This window comes from Oncorhynchus gorbuscha, linkage group LG03 (genome assembly GCF_021184085.1).
Source record: "Oncorhynchus gorbuscha isolate QuinsamMale2020 ecotype Even-year linkage group LG03, OgorEven_v1.0, whole genome shotgun sequence".
In the NCBI taxonomy this organism is placed as follows: domain Eukaryota; kingdom Metazoa; phylum Chordata; class Actinopteri; order Salmoniformes; family Salmonidae; genus Oncorhynchus; species Oncorhynchus gorbuscha.
In genome coordinates, this window is record NC_060175.1 from 46726952 (window position 1) to 46751221 (window position 24270).

General features: G+C 43.1%; 1 protein-coding gene across 5 annotated transcripts in view; it reads left to right on the forward strand.

Moving 5' to 3' along the window:
* The window catches only part of LOC124031434 (protein kinase C delta type-like), a 34008-nt gene that overhangs the window by 3764 nt on the left and 5974 nt on the right, over positions 1 to 24270 (forward strand). The window contains exons 1-14 of one of the 5 annotated variants that reach the window (XM_046342660.1): positions 15650 to 15740; positions 15923 to 16055; positions 16235 to 16504; positions 19534 to 19702; positions 20619 to 20650; positions 20838 to 20923; positions 21664 to 21793; positions 21941 to 22041; positions 22159 to 22252; positions 22857 to 22981; positions 23291 to 23464; positions 23586 to 23677; positions 23858 to 23920; positions 24066 to 24204. In XM_046342660.1, the coding sequence (XP_046198616.1) occupies positions 15947 to 16055; positions 16235 to 16504; positions 19534 to 19702; positions 20619 to 20650; positions 20838 to 20923; positions 21664 to 21793; positions 21941 to 22041; positions 22159 to 22252; positions 22857 to 22981; positions 23291 to 23464; positions 23586 to 23677; positions 23858 to 23920; positions 24066 to 24204 (1584 nt within the window). In that variant the 5' untranslated portion in view covers positions 15650 to 15740; positions 15923 to 15946. Of the gene's footprint in view, positions 1 to 15649; positions 15741 to 15922; positions 16056 to 16234; positions 16505 to 19533; positions 19703 to 20618; positions 20651 to 20837; positions 20924 to 21663; positions 21794 to 21940; positions 22042 to 22158; positions 22253 to 22856; positions 22982 to 23290; positions 23465 to 23585; positions 23678 to 23857; positions 23921 to 24065; positions 24205 to 24270 lie in introns of those variants that run through there. The other 4 variants (XM_046342659.1, XM_046342661.1, XM_046342662.1 and 1 more) reach the window with 4 other exon arrangements.

Genomic DNA, 24270 nt, shown 5'->3' on the forward strand with positions numbered 1-24270 from the left:
CTCTGTTGTCTGGCCATTGCACGAGGCTGTCTGCGGCTTGTGGTAATCAAGACCGTGTCGACTGTGAGCAAAGCAGAAATGGATACCTTAATGCAGAGAGAGAGGCGCCTACACGGCCACACGCACTAATGAGCAGCATTCCTGTTATACTGAGTGTGAATGAGCAGGTTAAAGGCATGCAGCAGAAACTCAATTTTTATATTTTTTACATTAAATGCATTATGTGGGTGGAATGCTGTAACAACACAGAATAGAACAAATAATAAAAGTCCCATGATGGTAGTGACCTCTTATTACTCCTTATTTTATTAACCATTTATTCCCATTCATTTCCTTTTAATAAAATATTTATTATATTTGACTTTATTTCATTATAAATAATCTGCTACCTATGCTGTCTGACAAAAGCACTATTTTAGTAGTTATTTCAAGTAAATAAGGCATACTTTTATCAATCACTTAGATAATGTATTTTCAGGTAGAGATACCTCGCAAGTGACTGCTTTCTATCCCTCTCGTGCGTTCTCTCTTCTCTCGGTTAACGGGGTCTCCGTGTCTGCTCACGGACGAGTAAGCGGACGTGCAATGGATTATGGTCATTGTAGTTAGTTTAGCACTGGAAATGTGGTAATTATGTAGAATGTTGGCTTGTTGGAAACTTCAACTCCCTACTACATAGCACAGCTTGATCTGATTTATCTTCAGAAACGGAGCATCGAGTTCACAGAAGGGGAAAAAAACAATGAAATGTAATTCAAATAATTGAACCTACGTCGGTCAATTAGTTGTTTAAAAACCGAAAAATTACCTTTTTGAACTTCATAGCCACAGGCAAAAAGCTTAAGGCCGTCGCTCAAAAATTATAATGGCAACAATTTAGTGTAACCCTTTATGTATTACAAGGACATTGTGTAAGTGTTTGTATTGATTTGAGAGTCGGGTAAGTACGGTGGGGAAAGTGAATGCGAAAGCACTCCATGACCACAGACACCCTGCTCTGACCTTGAACTTGTTATTCCACCCCTCTCCCTCTGACTTTCTCTGTCTGTCTGGTTGGAATGTCTCATTGACCTGTGTGTGTTGGTGTCTGCCCATGTGCGCTCTAGGCTGTGTCTGCTGTCATGACCTCTGTCAGTGTGTGTGGTGTAGGTAGAGTGATGCATTATCAACTGATGGACGGAAAGGAAGGTTTTCATTTACTCAGTATAGTCTCTACTGTAGAATACTTCCTCACACTCAAAGTTATAAGTGTTATGCAAAACTGTGGAAATGGGTTTACATATTATATTACAGAGTGTGTTGTAAGACAGGTCCAGATAGAATCAAAAGGCCAAAATGCTAGTAACACTATCAAATCTAGTCCAATCAAATCATCTTAAAACTTTCTTGCCACAGCAGTAGTCACCATTAAAGAGAGCATGTCATGGTAGTTTTTATTTATTTTGTTTGTCAAAGCTTAGGTGAAAGTGGAACACTTTAGGGGATGGTCATATTCCAAGTTGATCACAAAAGTGTCCTTAAATATTCACTAATCATTGTAACCCCCCTCCCTAAACGGGAAGCCTGGGGGAAGTCCAATGCACAAAATCAGCTGGGAAAAAATGGTGGGAACCTGGTCTAAATCGGTGGTGCCTCGCAACACATCAAACCAATCAAATGCCTTGTTTGGGCGGAGGAGCTCAATAGATTAGTGTCGTAGGTGCAATTGTGCATGAGTATGGCTGTGAAATCGCAAATTAAGACCCCATCAAAATATGTTGATGTAGCCTATACCTTGTTTGTGGTGAACCGTATGACTGTAACAGGAGCAAACAACCTTTTGCAAAAGTAAATCTTCTTTATTACGACTTGACTACACACGGGCTTTAGAAGAGATAATGGGACCTGTCACGCTGAGTGATGGGTTTTCAAAAGCAGAATGTGACTCCTGTCGCAATCTTCTACTCATATAAAAGTATATACAGTGCTTTCGGGAAAGTATTCAGAACCCTTGACCTTTTCCACGTTTTGTTACATTACAGCCTTATTCTAAAATTGATTAAATTATTTGTTTACTTCAATCTACACACAATATCCCATAATGACAGCAAAAACAATTTCTTTGAAATTTTAACAAATGTATAAAACATTCAAAATGAATATAAAATGTGCATAAGTATTCAGACCCTCTACTCAGTACTTTGTTGAAGCACCTTAGGCAGCAATTACAGCCTCAAGTTTTTTTTGGGTATGACGCTAAGTTTGACACATCTGTATTTGGGGAGTTTCTCACATTCCTCTCTGCAGATCCTCTCAAGGTATGTCAGGTTGGATGGGGAGTGTCGCTACATAGCTATTTTTAGGTCTCTCAAGAGATGTTCAATCGGGTTCAAATCCAGGCTCTGGCTGGGCCATTCAAGGACATTCAGAGACTTGTCCCGAAGCCTCTCCTGCCTTGTCTTGGCTGTCTGCTTAGGGTCGCTGTCCTATTGGAAGATGAACCCCCTGAACACTCTGGAGCAGGTTTTCATCAATTATCTCTCTGTACTTTGCTCCGTTCATCTTGCCCTCGTTCCTGACTAGTCTCCCAGTCCCCGGCCAAACCTGGACGACGCTGGGCCAATTGTGTGCCGCCCTATGGGACTCCCAATCAGAGCCGGATGTGATGCAGCCTGGATTCGAACCAGGGACTGTAGCACTGAGATGCAGTGCCTTAGACCACTGCGCCTCTTGGGAGCCCAACCACCGTAGGGATGGTTCCATCAGACTAGAAAATCTTGTTTCTCATGGTCAGAGTCCAAGCAGGCTGTCATGTGCCTTTTTACTGAGGGGTGGCTTCCGTCTGGCCACTCTACCATAAAGGCCTGAGTCGTGGAATGCTGCAGAGATGGTTGTCCTTCTCGAATGTTCTCCCAACTCCACAGAGGAACTCCTGACCAAGGCCCTTCTCCCCCGGTTGCTCAGTTTGGCCAGCGGCCAGCTCTAGGGAGAGTCTTGGTGATTCCTAACTGCTTCCATTTAAGAATGATGGAGGTCACTGTGTTCTTGGGGACCCTTAATGCTGAAAAAAAATTGGTACCCTTCCCCATATGCGTCTCGACACAATCCTGTCTCGGATCTCTATGGACAATTACTTTGACCTCATGGCATGGTTTTTGCTCTGACATGCACTGCCAAATGTGGGACCTTATAGACCGGTGTCTGTCTTTCCAAATTATGTCCAATCAATTGAATTTACCACAGGTGGACTCCAATCAAGTTGTAGAAACATCTCAAGGATGATCAATGGAAACAGGATGCACCTGAGCTAAATTTCAAGTCTCATAGCAAAGGGTCTGAATACTTATGTAAATAAAGTATTTCTGTTTATTTCTAATAGATTTGGAAATAAAAAACCAACAGTTTTTACTTTGTAATTATGGGGTATTGTGTGTAGATTGAGGGGGAAAAATATTTAAACCATTTTAGTATAAGGCTGTAACAAAACGAAATGGGATTAAGTCAAGGGGTCTGAATACTTTCCAAATGCAATATACACAAATGTGCCAATGACATGGAAATAATTTCTGTTTTGTGAGGGAAAGTGCAAATTCTAGAGTTAGAACGAAAAGATGTGTCGCAGCTGTCTCAAACGCCAGAAGTACCAAAAGACTGTCTGTTCAGGAAAGCACTGAGAGTCTGGCGAGACGAGGCCTATTCAGGGACCCAGAGACAGATGACCGCCCGCCAGATATAGGAATTCAACTGCTACAAGCATAGTTTTTGGTGCAACCTCGACTAGAAGTGACAACTAAAGTGATCACAGTTTTTGGGTGGAATTGTCCGTTTTAATTGTTTCATTTGTCCGTTGTTGACGTAGTCCCAAAATGTTTTGTCAGCAATCAAGTTTTCAAAATATGTAACTTTCAAAATAAAGAAATAATCCCAGCATGATGTATTTTGGATCATATGATGCAGTGGTATATGTCTTCAACATAGTCAGCCCAGAGCAATACCAAAGTATTTGATGCAAGAACTGCAAACACCATGTGCGCCTCACAAAATACCTCATCCAACATCCAGGGGTCCATGTCCAGTTTGACATGGCACAGAAAGACAGCAGGACCGTTGCAGAGCAGACAGACCTCATGCAGTGATTTGATGAAGACTGTTAGCTGAAGCCAGAGTCTGGAAAGCACTCAACCTCAAGTAGATCTGAGACATCAACCATATAGTATGTGTGCTTCCTGATCAGAAGGTGTTTGCTTTGACACCTGGAAGGTGCTACCCAAGCTTCCAGAACTTTCAAATAAATCTGTTGCACAAATTGAACTACGAGGAACTAGTGTGGTGGATCAGCAACCACAGACTGAACTTAAACCGGGAGAAGAAGAAACGGTCTGCTCGTTTGGCATGCAGACAAGAGGCACAAACATTGACGGTTGATTTCAGCTGTAGTGCTGAGACCCTAGAATGGAAATGATCTTCAATTCCACAGAGAAGTAATGTAAGAAAGAGGAAATAAGACGTAATACTGAAACCAATGACAATGTAGACTCACAAAACACGTGTATTTACTTTTATAACGTTACAATCTTTGTTGTGTAATTATTTGAATATAACATATTCTGTGTTCCTTTTTACTGTTTATTTTGGTCATTATTTTTTACTTACAATTTGATGTACTGTTAACATTGTTCCTGTTGTTGCTGTCTGAAACTGTATATCGGTATATGTTTTATGGGCTGTAATGTGTACACTGCAAAAGCAGTAACACAACGGCTATAGCCTTTTCACAATTCTCTAGGCCAACACTGGGGGGAAAGCCCACACGTTTTCTGTTTTGAAGGTTGTGTAGTACACTTTACTTGTTTCATCCAGAAATTGCAACTACAAGTTAATTTACAATAGAGTCATAACATCCACTGAACATGGATGTTTCCAAATCTGGATTTTATTGGTCAAGTGAAAAGCGAAAGATTAAAACAAATAACTTTATGAACAGGTAACTATGGGTGACAGGTCACATCTTGGCCCACTCTATACTTTAAATCAGTGGTTCCCAACCGGGGGTACTTGGCTTATCCACAGGGGGTACAGTGGATTCATGAGACCATAGGCTTACAGGTCAAATGCACATAATTCAGTTAGTGGTACAGTAACTGAAAAAGGTTGGGAACCACTGCTTTAGATAAATGAGTATTAGGACAAATCTTTAAGATAAATTGTTTATTTACAGTGTGTGTGTATGGCATACATTCTACTCTTCCATACAGCTCAATGGTAAAAGGGCCTGTTTCCACAACAAGAATATCTTAGACTACATACCGTAAGGCTTTTGAAATGTTAAGCAGATGAGACAATGCCTACAGTATTAATCCAAAGCCCTAAATTGTCATAAATCATCACCACTTAAGTGTTCATCATCCTCCAAAACCTCAGTGGTGATAGACAGTAAGGCTATTGCATGTCTCATTTCAGTAATGGGCAGAGCAGATATTTTAATTTTATGAAATGAGGAAAAAAATAATTGCGCTCAGAAAGTTGACCATTTTTGTCACAGGTACCCTCATTGGCTGATGTGCAATAAACAGAGACACTCCCATGAACACCTGATGCTCCCGATACTCAACTAGTCTAAAAGGCCAGTTTTATTGCTTCTTTAATCAGGACAACATTTTTCAGCTGTGCTAACATAATTGGAAAATGGTTTTCTAATGATCAATTAACCTTTTTAAAATGATGAACTTGGATTAGCTAACACAACATGCCATTGGAACACAGGAGTGATGGTTGCTGATAATGGGCCTCAGTACGTCTGTAGATATTCCATTAAAAATCAGCGGTTTCCAGCTACAATAGTCATTTACAACATTAACAATGTCTGCACTGTATTTCTGATCAATTTGATGTTATTTTAACGGACAGAAAATGTGCTTTTCTTTCAAAAACAAGGACATTTCTAAGTGACCCTAAACTTTTGAACGGTAGTGTGTATACTAAAATGCACAAGCACAACTGATTAAAGAATTAGCAGATAACACACATCAGACACTCATTTTACAAGTCAAATAATACCAGGGCATATCAAATCATAGGTACATACACATACACATGGTATGCCCCCCACCCCACATAGCTGCAACCATATCCACTCAGCACTCCCTCTCTCACCACATAGCCATACCTCCACCCCCCCCCCCCTCAAATCACCATTGAACCATTGTGTGGACCTCATCGACAGCCAATCCAATGAGACGCTCGTGGAACAATGACGTTTGAAGTAGGCCTCACCATTTTTTCTCTGAGCCAATTAAAGTTTCTGGAGTCCAGAAGACAATCGTGTATTCACCCTTGGCAATTTTCTTACCCTTCTTCACACTTTGACCTGTGTATGTGCCTGCTATTCCTTCAGAATACAAACCTGATCGTTGATTAATGTGAAACTACTATTAACATCCATTTATCCACTTTCAATGAATCACAGACTGTTGGCCACACTTGATACACTACACTTTTACCATAGCCTGTAGGTAAACTCACCAACATGTCTCTTTTCTTTGAGAGTGTTCAAGCAGAAGAGGGAGGGTTCTTGAAATGTAACAGCCAATCAAAATCTTGCATCTGGGAGCCAGTGGACCATTCAATACCATACAGAATTCTCCAAACAACAATGTGATTTTGGAGGTATGGCAAAATGAGACTACCCCCCTCCCTACCTAATTTATGCTTTCTCTATTGCTCTAGTTGTGTGTAAGGACATGGTTATCTTGCACAAGCAGCTGCCATATAGTTTAACCATATTAACACAAAGAGATGACGTATTAACAGACATGGAGTAGTAAATTACACTGACGCCCTTTTTTTCCAAAGTCAAAATGGCAATTTCAGTCACAATGAGCAATAACTTCAGTAGAAAACATTATTCTTTGAGTTGACACACACAGTAGCTATTATCTAATCCAGGCTGACGTAGGTTCAGGTTCATTATTGCGTGGAGGCTGTTTGCTTAACTGTAATTGCTAGGGCTGGGCCTGGCCCTGCTCAATAGACCCTCCTTGTCCTCTGGTTGGAGATGTTTCTCCCCCCCATCTCTCCTCTCTCTCACATCTCAGGTTCCAGTCACTCTGGCCATCTAGGTCTAAGTAGAACTTTGTCAACAGCACAGAGAGCCTTTTACCATTCAGAGGACACAGTCTTCGCTGCTCAGTCTTGGAGTCAGAGTGACAAAATTCTGTTTGAACTGAATTGAGCTTGGCCTGGAATAGTTTGGGTTCTAATCTCATAATCCTGGTGCTAGAGGAGTACCACGGCTTGGGAAATGGTTTGTGTAAGATTGATTCTTAACATTGTGCACCAGCTGTGTTTGTCATATTTCCCGGGTGAGTGAACATTTGGTTGTGGTGGGGCCTGTGCATGTACTCTATACACTCACTGTAAACTCAGACAGATTGACGGATCCATATTCTGTTGTTGAACAGCGAATTCACATCAAGGCACTTTGATTAATGGACAGGCCAACACAGACCCTGAGCCAGCCCAGCAGCAGACAGTGTACAGTATGAGAGAGCGTGTTTGGTAGAGCGATGAAAAAGATGAGACTGACTGTTTATTCGTCTACAGTAAACAGACTATCAGGTCAGCTGTTTGGGTCCACCCATTTTGTCCTAAAACAGCCTGCTGTATGTGTGGTCAGAGAGGATTCCCACAAATCTTAGCATGGCACCCACAGGGCATGATTGGAGAACCAGGAAAACCTGTCATATCTGTCAAATTAGAACAGCAAGGGGTTTGAACAGGTGTATAAACATTTGGTTTTGAATAATAAACTGTACAATGCAGCCGTTTTTATCTCTGTCACAATTTCTGGGTAACAATGAATGACTTTACTGTTTTTAAATTATTTCATAGCAAAATGCAATTTCTCAAGCAAGAATTATGCTCGGACAGTGGGAGTGGTCTGAGGGGCCTAATGGGAGGGATGTGTAACCTTAACTAGATGTTATTGGCAGAGAGCAGGGCTAACTCTCTTTTGTTATTGGTTTATTAAATTATACGTCCAAAAACCTCACCCAGCCAAACAAGCTGAAATTTCAGCCGGTGTTTTCAAACAGCTCTTACACTAAAGGGGCATTATCATAATGTTCACCATTTCACAGTATTTTTCCAACCTCATATTGTGGACATATATATAAAACACAAAACTCCACATTTGAACTGACCTGCCCCTTCAAAGCAGGTCTTTCCGCCCACCTAGTCCCACCTTTCACCTGTATCTGTATAATAAGAGCAGAAAACTAAGTCTTTGATTTAGGGTGTTTTTTAAAGAAGCTCCAATGGTGTTTGCAGAGTGGAAGGTTGGTGCTCAGTGGGTGAGAGGGCTGTTTACAGTAAGTGGAGAGTGTGGAAGGTTGGTGCTCAGTGGGTGAGAGGGCTGTTTACAGTAAGTGGAGAGAGTGGAAGGTTGGTGCTCAGTGGGTGAGAGGGCTGTTTACAGTAAGTGGAGAGAGTGGAAGGTTGGTGCTCAGTGGGTGAGAGGGCTGTTTACAGTAAGTGGAGAGAGTGGAAGGTTGGTGCTCAGTGGGTGAGAGGGCTGTTTACAGTAAGTGGAGAGAGTGGAAGGTTGGTGCTCAGTGGGTGAGAGGGCTGTTTACAGTAAGTGGAGAGAGTGGAAGGAGAGAGGGTGGGGTTGTCCAGACTGTTTTCACAGTCTTGCTTTGACCACCAGATAACAGTTATGATAAGAAAACAGTTAGGAGCTGAACATGACAGTATGCCAGTGGAGGGGAGGACAGTAGCAGGTGACTCAACTTTGGTTTGTCATAGGGATGTGCACTGTTATTCACATTTTTGAACGAACGTTAGTATTCAAATAGTTTTGTTAGTATTAATTTTTGCGAGCTAAAAATATATAGCCTAATATATATATATATATATATATATTAGGCCTATTTTGACCTGATTTTAACCCTGAAAATTATATTTCTAAATGAAATTAAAATATCCTTGTGACATTGGTACATACAAGGATTTACCATGACATTTCAAATAATACATTTAAGAAAATGTACAACTTTTCAATGTCTTTTTTATGATGTGTGTTGTGCCCCCATAAAAAGACATGTAACCTTCACACGTGTAGCTTGTTTTGCTTGGCCAGTCAAAGTGGCAAAGAGAGGCTCAATGTGTATGTAGCAAGTGGAGTGAGAGTTCACTAATGCAATATAACATTTAGAGAAATGAGAAGGAGTAGTCTACAACAAACTGTTCTTTTAACGGAATGGGGTTGGGGAGAAAGTGCAGCATGTGGCCTCAAGCTACTATTAGCTGTAGCAGAGTTATCTGCTTGCCCCGTATAACCTCCGCAGCTGCAGCAATATATTGCCAGCCTCTCCCTAACGCAGCAGTGCTCAGGCTAAAAACTACAGTACCAGTCAAAAGCTTGGACACACCTACTCATTCAAGGGTTTTTATTTATTTGGACTATTTTCTACATTGTCAACACTATGAAATAACACATTGGAATCATGTAGTAATAAGTTAAAAAGTGTTAAAACAAATCAAAATATATTTGAGATTCTTCAAAGTAGTCGCCCTTTGCCTTGTTGACAGCTTTGGTAACAGAATGACACATTTTAGTCACTGTGAACTCTCATTATCCTCCCTCCTCATGAAGGACAGCATTTGAAAATATCTTAAAGATATGTGGGGTTTTGGCAACAGAAAGACAAGACACTAGGTAATATTTCTTCAATTTACAGAATTGGCAAATCATTTCTGCTAATCTAAATATAAATGTTGATAGTTGGCAGGGTTCTTCAACATTATTGTGCTTTAATGTATTTCTAATACTTTTAAAATACTTTTTCTGCAAGATGTTTCCTAAAACCTCGTTTCCATTTGTGTGACCAGAAATCTAAGCTTAGTCCTAATTTTTAGGATGGAAAATGGTTGAAACATTTTACATATGGAAATTCCTTCAGTTGTTCACCTTTATAAACCTAGCCATCTGTATTCTCCTGGAACTCCTTATCAGCCTCAACCTCCTCCACTCATGATTTAACTAGGCAAGTCAGTAAATAACAAATTCTTATTTTCAAATGTGACTTAAATGTAAATATAAATGCGGCCTAGGAACAGGGGCAGAACGACATATTTTTACCTTGTCAGCTCGGAGATTTGATCTTGCAACCTTTCAGTCACTAGTCCAACACTCTAACCACTAGGCTACCTGCCACCCCAAATATGGCATCCACAGTAGAGGGAAACGGCGCCCCACAGACATTGTAATTGTTATTGGGTTTTCTTTGTTTTCAGTAACTTTGTTTGTTAATGTAATATCGCAAATGGACGTGGCAGTTTCACCATGAAGGATTCCAGCTCAGTTGGTAGAGCATGGCGCTTGTAACGCCAGGGTAGTGGGTTCGATCCCCGGGACCACCCATACGTAGAATGTATGCACACATGACTGTAAGTCGCTTTGGATAAAAGCGTCTGCTAAATGGCATATATTATTATTATTATATTACTTTAAAGGGAATTTTCACCATTTTTCAACATCAAATTCATTATCTCCAGCCACCCTCCTAACATCAACATGTAAAAGTTACAGGTACATGTATCTGTGCTTTTGTAGTCTAAAAGATGGACGATAAGTGTTTCAGTGGACATCAGCCGGTGACATTGATAACATCTGTTGTGCATCATGTGACTTTAACCAACTATGAGCAGGCAAAGATTACTTTACTCATCCATGTATGTAGGTAGCAGCCAGGAGTCAAAAGCTACTGAAACACTGCATGATGACATGATGGAAACGCACAGTCATTGCCATTGCCCCTGTCCCATACTGTAGATAGCAGATCAGCTGAAAGTAATGATGATTGAGCCAAACAGAAGCTCCCAGTCTAAACCTGACAGTCCTGCTTGGGCAGAGCCCTGTGCTTAGTGCTGAGGCCACTGCCTCCCTCTCTAATGACATCTCTCTTCAATGCCAACCTTTCTACAAATGTACACTGGTCTGTGTTGTTCCACTGAATATTCCTTCCCTCACGATATATACATTGAGTACACCTTCCTAATATTGAGTTGCACCTCCCTTTTTCCCCTAAGAACAGGCTCAATTTTTCGGGGCATGGACTCTAAAAGGTGTCAAACTTTCCACAGGGATGCTGGCCAATGTTGACTCCAATACTTCCCACGGTTGAGTCAAGTTGGCTTGGTGTCCTATGGGTGGTAGACCATTCTTGATACACACAGGAAACTGTTGAGGTGTGAAAAACCCAGCAGCGTTGCAGTTCTTGATACAGTCAAACCGGTGCACCTGGCACCTACTACCATACCCCGTTTAAATGCACGTACATCTTTTGTCCTGCCCATTCACCCGCTGAATAGCACACATACACAATCCATGTCTGAATTGTCTCAATGATTAAAAATCCTTCCTTAACCTGTCTCCTCCCCTTCATCTATACTGATTTGAAGTCGATTTTAGTGGCATCAATAAGGGATCATCACTTTCACCTGGGTTCACCTAGTCAGTCTGTCATGGAAAGAGCAGGTGTTCTTAATGTTTTGTACACTCAGTGTATATTAACATGTACTGTGCCTAAATGCGATATTTTAGTTTTATATTTATGGTTACTCTGGCCCTTTTTAATTTCAGCACAACAGCTAAATAGTTACTTGAGTGCCTAATCTAAATAGCACAGTTGAGGCCCTCTGGCTCCAAGTCATATTCCCTAAAGAAAACACTCACACAGAGAAACCTATTCTACCCACAGCCTCTTCAAGTGGACGTCTCTGTGACTCCACTCTCGAGAGGTCTGAAGGCTGTATATGTCGCTAATGTTTGATTTTCACTCCTGTCCACTAGCCTGCCTTTCAGTATGCTGCCCACCTCCGCTGTTTCCCTCCGTCTCTCTTTCCCCTCTCCTGTTATTTTTGCACACTCCCTCCCCGGCTGCTTGTGCACACTTTTTCCAGTCTCTCTGGGGAGACCACAGATCTCTTTTACAACGTTGTGTGCATATGGCTGCCAGTCTACAAGAGAGCGCAAATGTATTTACTATGTCTATGGTATATATCAATGTTATGCAATGTACTGTAGCTGTTTCAGACCGCTGGCATCCAGTCTTTAGTTGCTTTTGGGCTTATTTCCAAGTCGACTCCAAAGTCTACTTCCGGAAGCAGGGATTCCCAATTTCCCATGCAACCATATCTTTTGTGTTTATCTACATGGGTAGCGCGTGGGCGGAGGAAGACAGTGGGGGAGTTTCACTCACAGCTGTTTCAGCCCTCTTGACCTCAGGCCATTAGGCTCGGGTGATATACTGTATATCGGGGTATTTCAAAATACCGATGGTATGATTTTCAATACGTGCTGCGTCACTGCTTATAACTATAAGAAATCTAAGCTGTGTCAAATAACTTCTATCCAGCTCAGGGCTCCAGCTTGGCATTTGGTTTGCTAACTTGCTAGCTAAGTGGTTAGATGTCAAGCTTCTTGGTTACAGCCGATGCATTCAATCCCCTCCTGGATCAAGATCCCCGTTGCCTATCATGTTTTGGGTGCACATTTGGTAATACTGTATACCCTGGTATGGTACAGAAACGGTATGAAAATCAGGATATCACCCAACCCTACTAACTACTATCCCTCAATGGGATCAGATTCACAGTTCACTTTAAGTCCCGGAGAGGGAGTGAGTGAGAGCAGTACCATTAGTTAACCTAATGAAACCAGAACCCGTTCTGACTTCAGACATGTACAATACCAGTAACTGTGAGCTGAATGCTCCTCAATGCCACAAGGTGTTCCAGTCTACATGACTAACCCAGATAATGACTGACATACAATCATGTAAAAATGAGCATGAACACAAAGCAGTGTCTGACTGATTTCTCTTTTTACACACAAGGACACTTGTACCACTACATTGGCAGTACATACTGTATGTTATGTTGCAGAGAAGTTAAAGGATAAGACCATATCATATCCTTAGCTAATATCACACTGTACCAACACACAATGCTTTGATAAGAACAGCCACAGGACTTCTGAGTGGCTGGAGTCACGAGATGTCACATTAGTTGGGTTACAGGGGAGTAGTACTTCACTGAAATCACTGTTTGTTAATCCACATGAGTATTGCCACAAACACTGAAAAGAGGAAATTGGAGTAGCTACAACACAAAGCTCACAAGAAAACGGCTGTGTGGAAATTCTTGAAGGAATTCTGTAGGATTTCATGGCTGCTTGGGGAATTATGATGTAGGCTAATGCCGCCTCCCTCTTTGGCATGCTAACGTTAGCTCTGTGACGAACTGTAGCTCTGCTGTTCAAATGTTTTGTTCTAAAGAAGCCTTATGTAAGAAGGTAGTTCACCATTCACTCACTTACCATTAGCCTTAGTGATGAGGGGGAAATGGATACAGCTGCATATTATTTTTGTCGATCTCGCAATATTATTTTTGCGCTAGTTGTCTGCACCCTCTTATCTTTTTTAATTGGGGTGGGGATCTACACTTTCAGCAGTTTTCTCATGTCTCTCTCTTGTCCCTCTGCAGCAGACAGGATGAGCAATATATTTGGGTAATGTAAAGCAGGAGCTGGCGCGCACACACAGAGAAAAAAATATTTAGTTTAGAGGAGCTAACTAACAGTGAATAAACTGTAAGCTATAAAAAAAAAATGTCGCATACTCATATATGGAGTACCAGTCAAAAGTTTGGGCACACCTACTCAGTCAAGGGTTTTTCTTTATTTTGACTATTTTCTACATTGTAGAATAATAGTGAAGACCTCGACTATGAAATAACACATATGAGAACATGTAGTAACCAAAAAAAGTGTTAAACAAATCCAATATTTTAGATTCTTCAATGTAGCCACCCTTTCCCTTCATGACACCTTTGCATTCTTTGGCATTCTCTCAACCAGCTTCATGAGGAATGATTTTCCAACCGTCTTGAAGGAGTTCCCACATGTGCTGAGCACTTGTTGGCTGCTTTTCTTTCACTCTGCGGTCCAACTCATCCCAAACATCTCAATTGGGTTGAGGTCAGGTGATTGTGGAGACCTGGTCATCTGATACAGCACTCCATCACTCTCCTTCTTGGTCAAATAGCACTTACACAGCATGGAGGTATGTTGGGTCATTGTCCTTTTGAAAAACAAATGATTGTCCCATTAAGCACAAACCAGATGGGATGGCGTATTGCTGCAGAATGCTGTGGTAGCCATTCTGGTTAAGTGTGAATTCTAGAATTCTAAAAAAATCACAAAGCACCATCACACCTCCTCTTCCTCCATGCTTCACGGTGGGAAACACACATGCGGCAATCATCCGTTCACCTACTCTGTGTCTCACAAAGACACAGCGTTTGGAACCAAAAATCTCACATTTTGACTCATCAGACTGAAGGACAGATTTCCACCGGTCTAATGTCCATTGCTCATGTTTCTTGGCCCTAGCAAGTCTCCTCTTCTTATTGGTGTCCTTTTTAGTAGTGGTTTCTTTACAACAATTTGACCGTGAAGGCCTGATTTTACACAGTCTGTTGGAAAAAGCATTCCAGGTGAAGCTTGGTTGCGAGAATGCCAAGAGTGTCCAAAGCTGTTATCAAGGCAAAGGGTGGCTGGCTACTTTGAAGAATCTAAAATAAAATATATTTGGATTTGTTTAACACTTTTTTTTTGGTTACTACATGAATCCATATGTGTTATCGTAGTTTTGATGTCTTCAATATTATTCTACAATGTAGAAAATAGTACAAATAAAGAAAAACCCTTGACTGAGTAGGTGTGTCCTAACCATTGACTCGTACTGTATATAGTGTGCAACTCTCTTTATTTTTATCGAGCAATTTATTTGGAACATTGAAATCTCGACATATAGACAATCGTGCAAATTGCAATTGTATCGGCACCTATCGTGATAGTATTATATCGTGAGGTCCCTGACAATTCCCAGCCCTAATTAGACCCGTTCGGTTATAAAAGACATTGATTCCCCGAAATGACATGTAGGAACAAAAGGTGTCCTAATCCGGGAAACTGCTGTCACCTTTTCAAATTGTTGGTAGCAGTAAGCTGATGAGTGAGCAGTCTTACTGGACTTGCCAGTTCACATTTATCCAGCCAACGTCATGGATCCTTTGACAGTGAGTGCAGCCTTCATGAAAAAATGTGGTTTGTTTAGATTTGAAGCTGTATGGGAAACATTGTCAGGCCTTTTGTGGTCTGTAAGATTGTGGAGTCCACAAACGGCATGCTGGCCACAATCTTTTGTGTTGCTGTGCTGTGTATCCAGTCAGCTGTCTCACAGCCTGGTCTCCTCTTTCCTCTAAGCTCCTGGTCTCCGCTTTGGTAGAGGTTTTAGTCACTATATCGTCAAAACCGACCTCATCCTTTCTGGGTTTCGATAAGGTTTTTGCAGGTGTAGGGATTTGGTTGGCCTCGTGACCCAGGGAAGGACCCCTATGACTACATCTCAAAGGCGTGTCTAAGTCGGCCAACAAAGAAATATTGGCAGAGGGAAAGCCGGCGGACCAAATTTAGAGCGCTCTCCCTCTCTGTGACTTAATGTGGCGTGTGTTTCTGATCCCAATGATTTTCTGTCTGATTCTCTCTTCTTCTCCCGCTGTCTTATATTGCTCTCTCTCTCTCCAACTCTCTCACATAGTCCCTGGGACAGGAGAGGAATTTCTCCTTCTCTTGAGTCTTTCACAATGGACTCTCTCCCCTCTGATGTCGCAATGTAGGGTGTTATTTTAGCATGGTACGTGACAGTGGGTAGCTTCCACTTCCTCTGTATTTCCTGTCTCTTTGGTGGTCCACAGCTGTGCCTTTTTTGTTTTTACTTTGTGTTTTTAGGATATGTGTTGAGTATGAGTGTTTGTGTGTTTGCTGTGCAGCCTTATGTCTTTCATAATTGTAACCCTGACTGCGTATGTTTTACAGGAGGCTGCTGACTGAGTGGTCACCATGGAGCCCTTCCTGCGCATCGCCTTTAATGCGTTTGATGTGGGAGTCCTGCCCCCCTCGACTAACGATCCCTTCTGTGCCATTAAGATGAAGGAGTCCCTCAGCACTGGTCAGTAGCACTACCCATAGAGTACTACCGAACTGTACATACACACACCTCTCACTCTCACCTTTTTCTCTCTCTCCCTGCCTTTCACATGTATACAACCACACTTTGTGACAAGCACATGTGTAATCTGTATGTAGTAGTGTAACTCATCTCCCTCCCTCTCTCCTCTCACTCTCCAGAGCGAGGGAAGACCCTGGTCCAGAAGAAACCCACTATGTACCCAGCCTGGAAGTCCTGTTTCGACGCCCACATCTATGAGGGCCGTGTCCTGCAGGTGATTCTGATGAAGACCACAGAGGAGCCATTGGCCGAGGCCACGGTGGGCGTGTCCGTGCTGGCCGAGCGCTGTAAGAAGGGCAATGGCTGTGCTGAATTCTGGGTAGACCTGCAGCCTTCTGGGAAGGTTCAAATGGCCATCCAGTTCTTTACGCAGGACACAGACACAACAGGTTGTAGCCCAAACATACATGCTCTCAATCTGACACTTACTGTATATCTCTCTGTCTCTCTCTGTACTCTCTAGCACTCATAAACACTGGTTAGACAGTAAACAGTGGCCTCTAGTGGTATATGGATAATTGTGCTGGAGGGGATGGCCGCCGTTTTACGGGCTCCTGAACAATAGTTAAACATTTTTATTATTATAATTATTTAGATTTTTAGATTTTTATCTCCCAAAATTTCGATCTTGTCTCATTGCTGCAACTCCCCAACTGGCTCGGGAGGTGAAGGTCTAGTTATGTGTCTTCCGAAACATGACCCACCAAGCTGCGCTTCTTAACACCCATCCGCTTAACGCAGAAGCCAGCCGCACCAATGTGTGGGAGGAAATAGTCTTTCAACTCACGACCATGGTCAGCCTGCAGGCGCCCGGCTCGCCACAGGGAGTCGCTAGAGCGCAGTAAGCCAAGTAAACCCCCACCCGGCCAAACCCTCCCCTAACCCGGACAACACTGGGCCAACAGTGCGCCGCCCTATGGGACTCCCAATCACCATCTGTAGTGACGCCTCTAGCACTGCGCTGCCTTGCCTTAGACCACTGCGCCACTCGGGAGGCCCCAGATAGTCATACTCAAAGCTGCTCCTGATCAATTGTGCTATTTTGTGTTTTTCTTTTGCGCTGCTTCTAACATGTTTCATCCATCGTTTCATATGATTGAAAAGAGCTTCTTGACATTGAAACAGAGATCAATAACCTCGATTTGGATAAGGACTTCTATTTCAACGAATCAGAGGGAAAGGACATAATGCTCATCCCAGAACGGGCCCAAATCCCCGTCACTCGGAGGCGGCAGCGCTATAGATAAGCTGTAGACCACACTATTTACCAAGAGAGTTTTATTTTTTTTTTATAGATGTCTATTTACCACCACAAACCGATGCTGGCACGAAAACTGCACTCAACGAGCTGAATAAGGCCATAAGCAAACAAGAAAATGCTTACCCTGGACCCACTCCAAATCACATACCGCCCCAACAGATCCACAGATGACGCAATCTCTATTGCACTCCACACTGCCTTTTACCAACCTGGACAAAAGCAACACTTAGAAGCGCATCACTAAGATAAGGATCCTGGGATTAAACACCTCCCTCTGCAATTGGATATTGGACTTTCTGACGGGATGCCCCCAGGTGGTGATGGTAGGCAACAGCGGTAGGCTTGACTGGCTGCATCACCGCAAGGCTCTACAGAGTGTAGTGCGTATACCTCAGTACATCACTGGGGCCGAGCTCTCTGCCATCCAGGATCTCTATACCAGGTGGTGTCAGAAGAAGGCCCTACAAATTGTCAAAGACTCCAGCCACCCAACTTAGTCTGTTCTCTCTGCGACCGCACGGCAAGTGGTACTGGGGCGCCAAGTCTGGGACCAAAAGGCTCCTGAATAGCTTCTACCCCAAAGCCAATAAACTGCTGAACACTTAATCTGCTTTTCACCCCCTACCTCAATCACTCACCCAACTCCCTCAAACTCTAGTACACTGACTCTATAGGTACTCCTTACATATAGCCTCGTTATTGTTATTTTATTATGTTCATATTTTATTTCTGTCTATTTGTTAATTTTCTTACATTGCAACTGCATTGTTGGAAAAGGGCTCGTAAGTAAGCATTTCATGGTAAAAGTCTGCACTCGTTGTATTCGGCGCATGTGAGAAATATATTTGATTTGATTTAGAGAAATATGCTGCTGCACAAGTCTGCCAGGCCAGCTCGTCACATTGAGCTCAGCCTAGCCCAGAAGCCCTGCAGGCCCTGAAAGGGGGGGGGTGTGTATCTACAGCTGGCATATGACCTAGGCCTAGGGAGGGACTGTATGTGGGAGTGTCCCATTCAGGCTGAAACTGCTCTGGCTTGGCCCGGGCTAGGCTAGGCTGGAGCAGCATCCATCATACCCCCCTCTCTCTGCAGGTTTCCTGAAATGCAGCCCAGACTGTGGTATATTTAGGCCTGTGTGTCTGAGTAGCCCCCTCTGCCTGACTCTGTCACCAGCCTGTATCCAGAGCTGGCAGGCAGGAGCAACTCCTCTCTAAACATACACGCCAGTCAATGGAATGAGATCTTTTTTTCTTCTTCTCGATCTATTCATCTTCCCGTCTGTCTGTGTCCTCCCTCACTCTCTTTTGTGTCTTCTCACAGTCCTCATATCAGTTTTTATTTTCTTTGTTTACCTCTCTCACGCCCCTCTCATTTTCTTTTCATGACCTTTGACCCAGCCCCCTTGGCTTCATCCAGCTGCATCCACATTTCCCAGAAGGTTGTCACGGTTTACTCTGAAAGTCAAACAAGTGTGACCTCAGTCTGTGGATCTCTTTGCCTTAATCTATCCCAATTTGATGGTTCATGTTTTGTAAATGGTATTTCTATAGCAAATATATAATCTCTAACTCTGAGACTCAACTTATGCAGGTTTAGAATATACGAATGTAGATACAAGGTGCATGAATTTTTGCAATTCCATTTATTTCATTTTTTTTACCAAGGTGCCATTTGTAACAACGTTTCCATCACCAGTTTTCCACCATTTCATGATGATTTACCTGACACGTGAAAAAAGTCACGACCAGGCTGACCAGGCCAACAGACAATTTGTTCGTTCGACATGGTGGAATCTTTTTGTCTCTGTAAAATGTATTATGCGAGAAATGGTGATTGGAAACCCCTTTTTATGTGCAAATATTGAACTAAAAACCATCATATTGGAGTAAACTTGGTCTTCCCACTGTGACTCGGGAAACCATACAGTTTTTAGGCTACAGATGAAATAAGTTATGAAGAACTTTACAGGGTGGTGAAAGTGCAAGGCTTTGATGCTCCTTTGCAATAAATATCGAAGGTGACATGATGATCGATGCTTGGCTGCCGTTTGACTGTAATAATATCTACTGTAACAAAATGTCTCAATATCACCCACAGACACAATGGTATGACTGAGAACATAGAATCATTAGCTTGATCATTTTCATGTGTCCCCAGCAGCGTTTAAATCGACAGTGAAGATGCGCGAAGTGGAGGACGAGCCGAAGACACTGAACCGAAGGAGAGCCATTAAACAGCCCAAGGTGCACTTCATCAAGAACCATGAATTCACCGCCACCTTCTTCGGACAGCCCACCTTCTGCTCTGTCTGCAGGGAGTTTGTCTGGTGAGAGACGGAGAATACCTATCCTAACACCACCATGACCAAATCAAAGTGTATTGGGCACATACACATGGTTAGCAGATGTTAATGCGAGTGTAGCGAAATGCTTGTGCTTCTAGTTCTGACAGTGCAGTAATAACCAACAAGTAATCTAACAATTCCGAACAAACTACCTAATACGCACAAATCGAAGTAAAGGGATGGAATAAGAATATGTATATATAAATGTGTTGATAAGCAATGACCGAGCAGCATAGGCAAGATGCTGTATAATACCATCCATACTGACCATGGAAAAAGAGCATGACTTTCTCACACGTCATTACTGCATCAAAGAGTGGGCTTTCAACCGGGTTTACTTGTGTAGTTGTTTGTTTTACACGCAAACGGTATTATGCCTTGGCCTAGCAGTAAACCAGAGTACAGAGAGAGTTGACTGATTACCCCAAAACCAGCCCCTATGGGGTCTCTAAGTAGACCCATTAGCAGCCCTAATTGTTCCCTGACTGGAGGAGCCAGGCCAATAATAACAATAAGACTGGCTATCGCGCGACCTGTAATGTGAGCTCTGTAAGACACTGTCTTGGGAAAACTCACAGGGTGTTCCAACAAGGTCAGCAGCTCAGCACAATCCCCAGGGCAGGGCTGTCCCCTTCCGACCAGAGAAGAAAACTGTTATTGGTTCCTAATGGCGACAGGTTGAGGAATGACCAATGTCCCTTTTGGCCTTCGAAGTGTGTGCGGACGGTGTTTGTGCAAAAGATGAATGAATGTCTCTCCTCTCTTTCATTCTGTTAAGCTACCGTTGTTTATTGTCACCATCAATACTTTTCATGAGGTTTTCTCACCTTCTGGGAAAAGTGCACAAAGATTAGAAATGTATTGTATGACTCTTACACCCTGTTTTCGTTTCAAACAGGGGACTCAACAAGCAAGGCTACAAGTGCCGACGTGAGTGTCTCTCTGACCACTTGCTGTTTAGATTTTTCCACTATATGGACATTGTTTTGTAGCTTGGAGGCATCCTAAACATTCGCTGTGCAATCATTCACTCCCAAAAATATACACATTTCTCATATCAATAGGTGAATGTCTCAACTGTGAGCTTGCCCTAATGTGGCTTTATCTCTGTCCTCAGAATGCAATGCGGCTATCCACAAGAAATGCATCGACAAAATCATTGGGAGATGCACCGGAACAGCAGAGAACAGTAGAGACACTGTGGTAAGCATAATGACCACCTGTCATAATACATTACAAATAGTAGTTGGTGTTTGAAGATCAGTTTTCAACGGAGCATTTGCCTTGATCAATATGTTTACTTGGATCGTCATTTTCCCACAACAATTCCTCTGATTGCATCGCGGTCATGCAGCTGTGAGGCAACTGTGTCACGCTTCTCTGCATCCCTTTAACGGCAAGACGAGTCCCATTCAGGGAGGCCAACGGCCGTCAGAGACCAGGCAAATCAATGGGCTCGTGTTTAAAACTGAACAGTGGTGCTCCGTTCCAGTTGTAATTTAGCTAGCAAAGGACCAAAGTAGCCAGTATAGTGCCAGTGGTTTCAGCATAAGACCATTGTTACCAGTAGTGGAGCACTTTTAACTAGTGTTGCTTATGAAGTATACAGCCAGGGAGATCGTAAGGCTGCTAGTATCTGCAGCAGTAGGATCAGAACCTGAGGCAGCTAGGATAGATCTGCCTTCTCTTGGAGGGGAGAGTCCCCTGTCTGCAGCCTGTATGGGAGCTCCCCTGGGTGTGTAGGTGGATTTATAGGCCAGTCAGTGCTGTGAGGGTGGAGTCAGTGCACCAGTTAAGGGTGTAGGTGTGTGCCCCCTGCTCCCTTTGTGGAACCATGAGGAGCTTCAGAAGGGCTGTGAGGCCCCACATACTCCCAGGTTTTTGGGCAGTGCTCATTGGTACTATGGACTGGCTCTTTGATGACAGTAGCTCTGTGTCCACAGTTCCAGAAGGAGCGCTTTAAGATCGACATGCCGCATCGCTTCAAGAGCCACAACTACATGAGCCCTACCTTCTGTGACCACTGTGGCAGTATGCTGTGGGGAATGGTCAAGCAGGGCATCAAGTGTCAAGGTGGGTGTGATGCCCCTTCTCTCTCATTCCCTCTGTCTCTTTCCAACTATCTTCAATACATGCAATCTGTTAGCTCTGGCCCTCTATCTCTTTCCCTCTCCGTCTTTCACAACCAGTGTCTTACTCTTCTCTCCTTTCTCCTGCCAGATTGTTCCATGAACATCCATCACAAGTGTCAGAAGAAAGTGGGCAATCTCTGTGGAATCAACCAGAAACTTCTGTCTGAGGCCCTCAACCAAGTTAGCCAGGTGTGAAAGGCAGGGATATGCACTTGGTCATACCCACATTCACACATATGAATGTGTTTTTTAGAATCATTAATGCACATTCATAAACCTATTGTAATGGCATTTTTACCCCCTCAGAAATCCATAAGTAGGTCTGAATCCAACAAATCCGAGTCAACGGACGTTGGAATCTACCAGGACTTCAACAAAAGCCCAGGAGCGGACCCTAGTGGTGAGTAAGCTGTCACTGTTGCAGCTGAGAGCAAGGTATTCTGCATTATAAACTGGGTGGTTCGGGTCATGAATGCTGATTGGCTGACAGCCGTGGTATATCAGACCATATACAACGGGTATGACAACATGTATTTTTATTGCTCTAATTACATTGGTAACCAGTTTATGATAGCAATAAGGAACCTCAGGGGTTTGTGGTATATGACCAATATACCACGGTTAAGGGCTGTATCCAGGCACTCCATGTTGTGTCGTGCATAAGAACAGCCCTTAGCTGTGGTATTTTGGCCATATACCACACCCACTCCTCATGCCGTATTGCTTAAGTATACCAGGTATATGACAAAACATGTATTTTTACTGTTTTAATTACGTTCTTAACACGTTTATAATAGCAATAAGACTCCTAGGGGTTTGTGATTACAACCCTTAGTCGTGGTATATTGGCCATGTACAACCCCCCCCCTCAAGCCTTATTGCTTAAGTAAACTACACCTTTTGGTTTTTCTTATCCATATTTTGTTGTTGTTGTGTCTATACATGTGTAAATGTATCTATTGAAATTATGCCCCTCTTTTTGTGTGTGTGTGTGTGTTCAACAGAAGCCAATGAGAAGCTGTGGGAGGGTGGTAAGGTCCCTGCCCCCACCAACATCACCCCCACGATCCACCTCACCATCGATGACTTTGTGTTCCACAAGGTGCTGGGCAAGGGCAGCTTTGGCAAGGTAATGTAAGCCCCAGGCCAACCACTTTGGTACATTTACCCTCACATCACTGACACCCATGCAAACACACTCAATTGCCTTCCCACAAGTGTCACATGCTAATACTGCTTTGTCTAAAAGGTTCCAAGGCACTCTTCAACTGCTGCAAACTAACCTACTTTAGGTGTTTAGTTACTATATGTTATTATCTGTTGTCAGAGTGACATTAGCAACCCAGTGGCCTGCTCTGGTCTGATAGTTGTCCAACATGTGTTTTCTCTCTGGGAGTATGCAGCCTAACAGCATCACATCTCCCGTCTGGCGCTCCAGGTCCTGCTGGCTGAGCTGAAGGGGCGAGGGCAGTACTTTGCTGTGAAGGCCCTGAAGAAAGATGTGGTTCTGATGGATGATGATGTGGAGTGTACCATGGTGGAGAAGAGAGTCCTGGCCCTGGCCTGGGACAACCCCTTCCTCGCACACCTCTACTCCACCTTCCAGACCAGGGTGAGACCCCTCTCCAAAGCTTCGTCTTTTATTATGAGAACTATTTTCCCTCAGACTGATTTGTGTCACTATACTTATCTGTGTAAATGCTAGGATTATGTGCGTGTGTGTGTTTTTCCAGGAACACCTGTTTTTCGTGATGGAGTACCTGAATGGAGGGGATCTGATGTTCCACATACAAGATAAGGGTCGCTTTGATCTCTACAGAGCCACGTGAGTGACAGACTGCAGTGTTATGTAGACTCTATCTCACCATCCACCAGCCACTAAGTAGTTATGTTACTTTAAAACTCATCCAAGAGGGTTTGATAACAGGTTAAGGACAGACTGTAGGCCTTTCATAATGATGATGCACTCAGAAGTAGTTGGGCCTCTACCATTGTTCTCCCCCAGGTTCTACTCAGCAGAAATCGTAATTGGACTGCAGTTCCTCCATTCCAAAGGAATTATTTACAGGTGAGCTCCATGAACTGCGATGGCCTGATCTTGTCGTGCACATGATTCACCCCTGTATTAATGATTAATATATGAACTTAATTCCCTTTAATCAGGGAGCGAATTGAACCCCTCTCCCCCCTGCCTTAACCCTTCCCTGCTACAGGGACCTGAAGCTGGACAATGTGATGCTGGACAGGGACGGCCACATCAAGATTGCTGACTTTGGGATGTGCAAGGAGAACATGTTTGGAGAGAATCGGGCCACCACTTTCTGTGGGACACCAGACTACATCGCACCAGAGGTTTGTGTGACTGTCTGTGTCTATGCGGGATAAGGATTTGTAGGATTCTGTTGAAGGCAATTTACT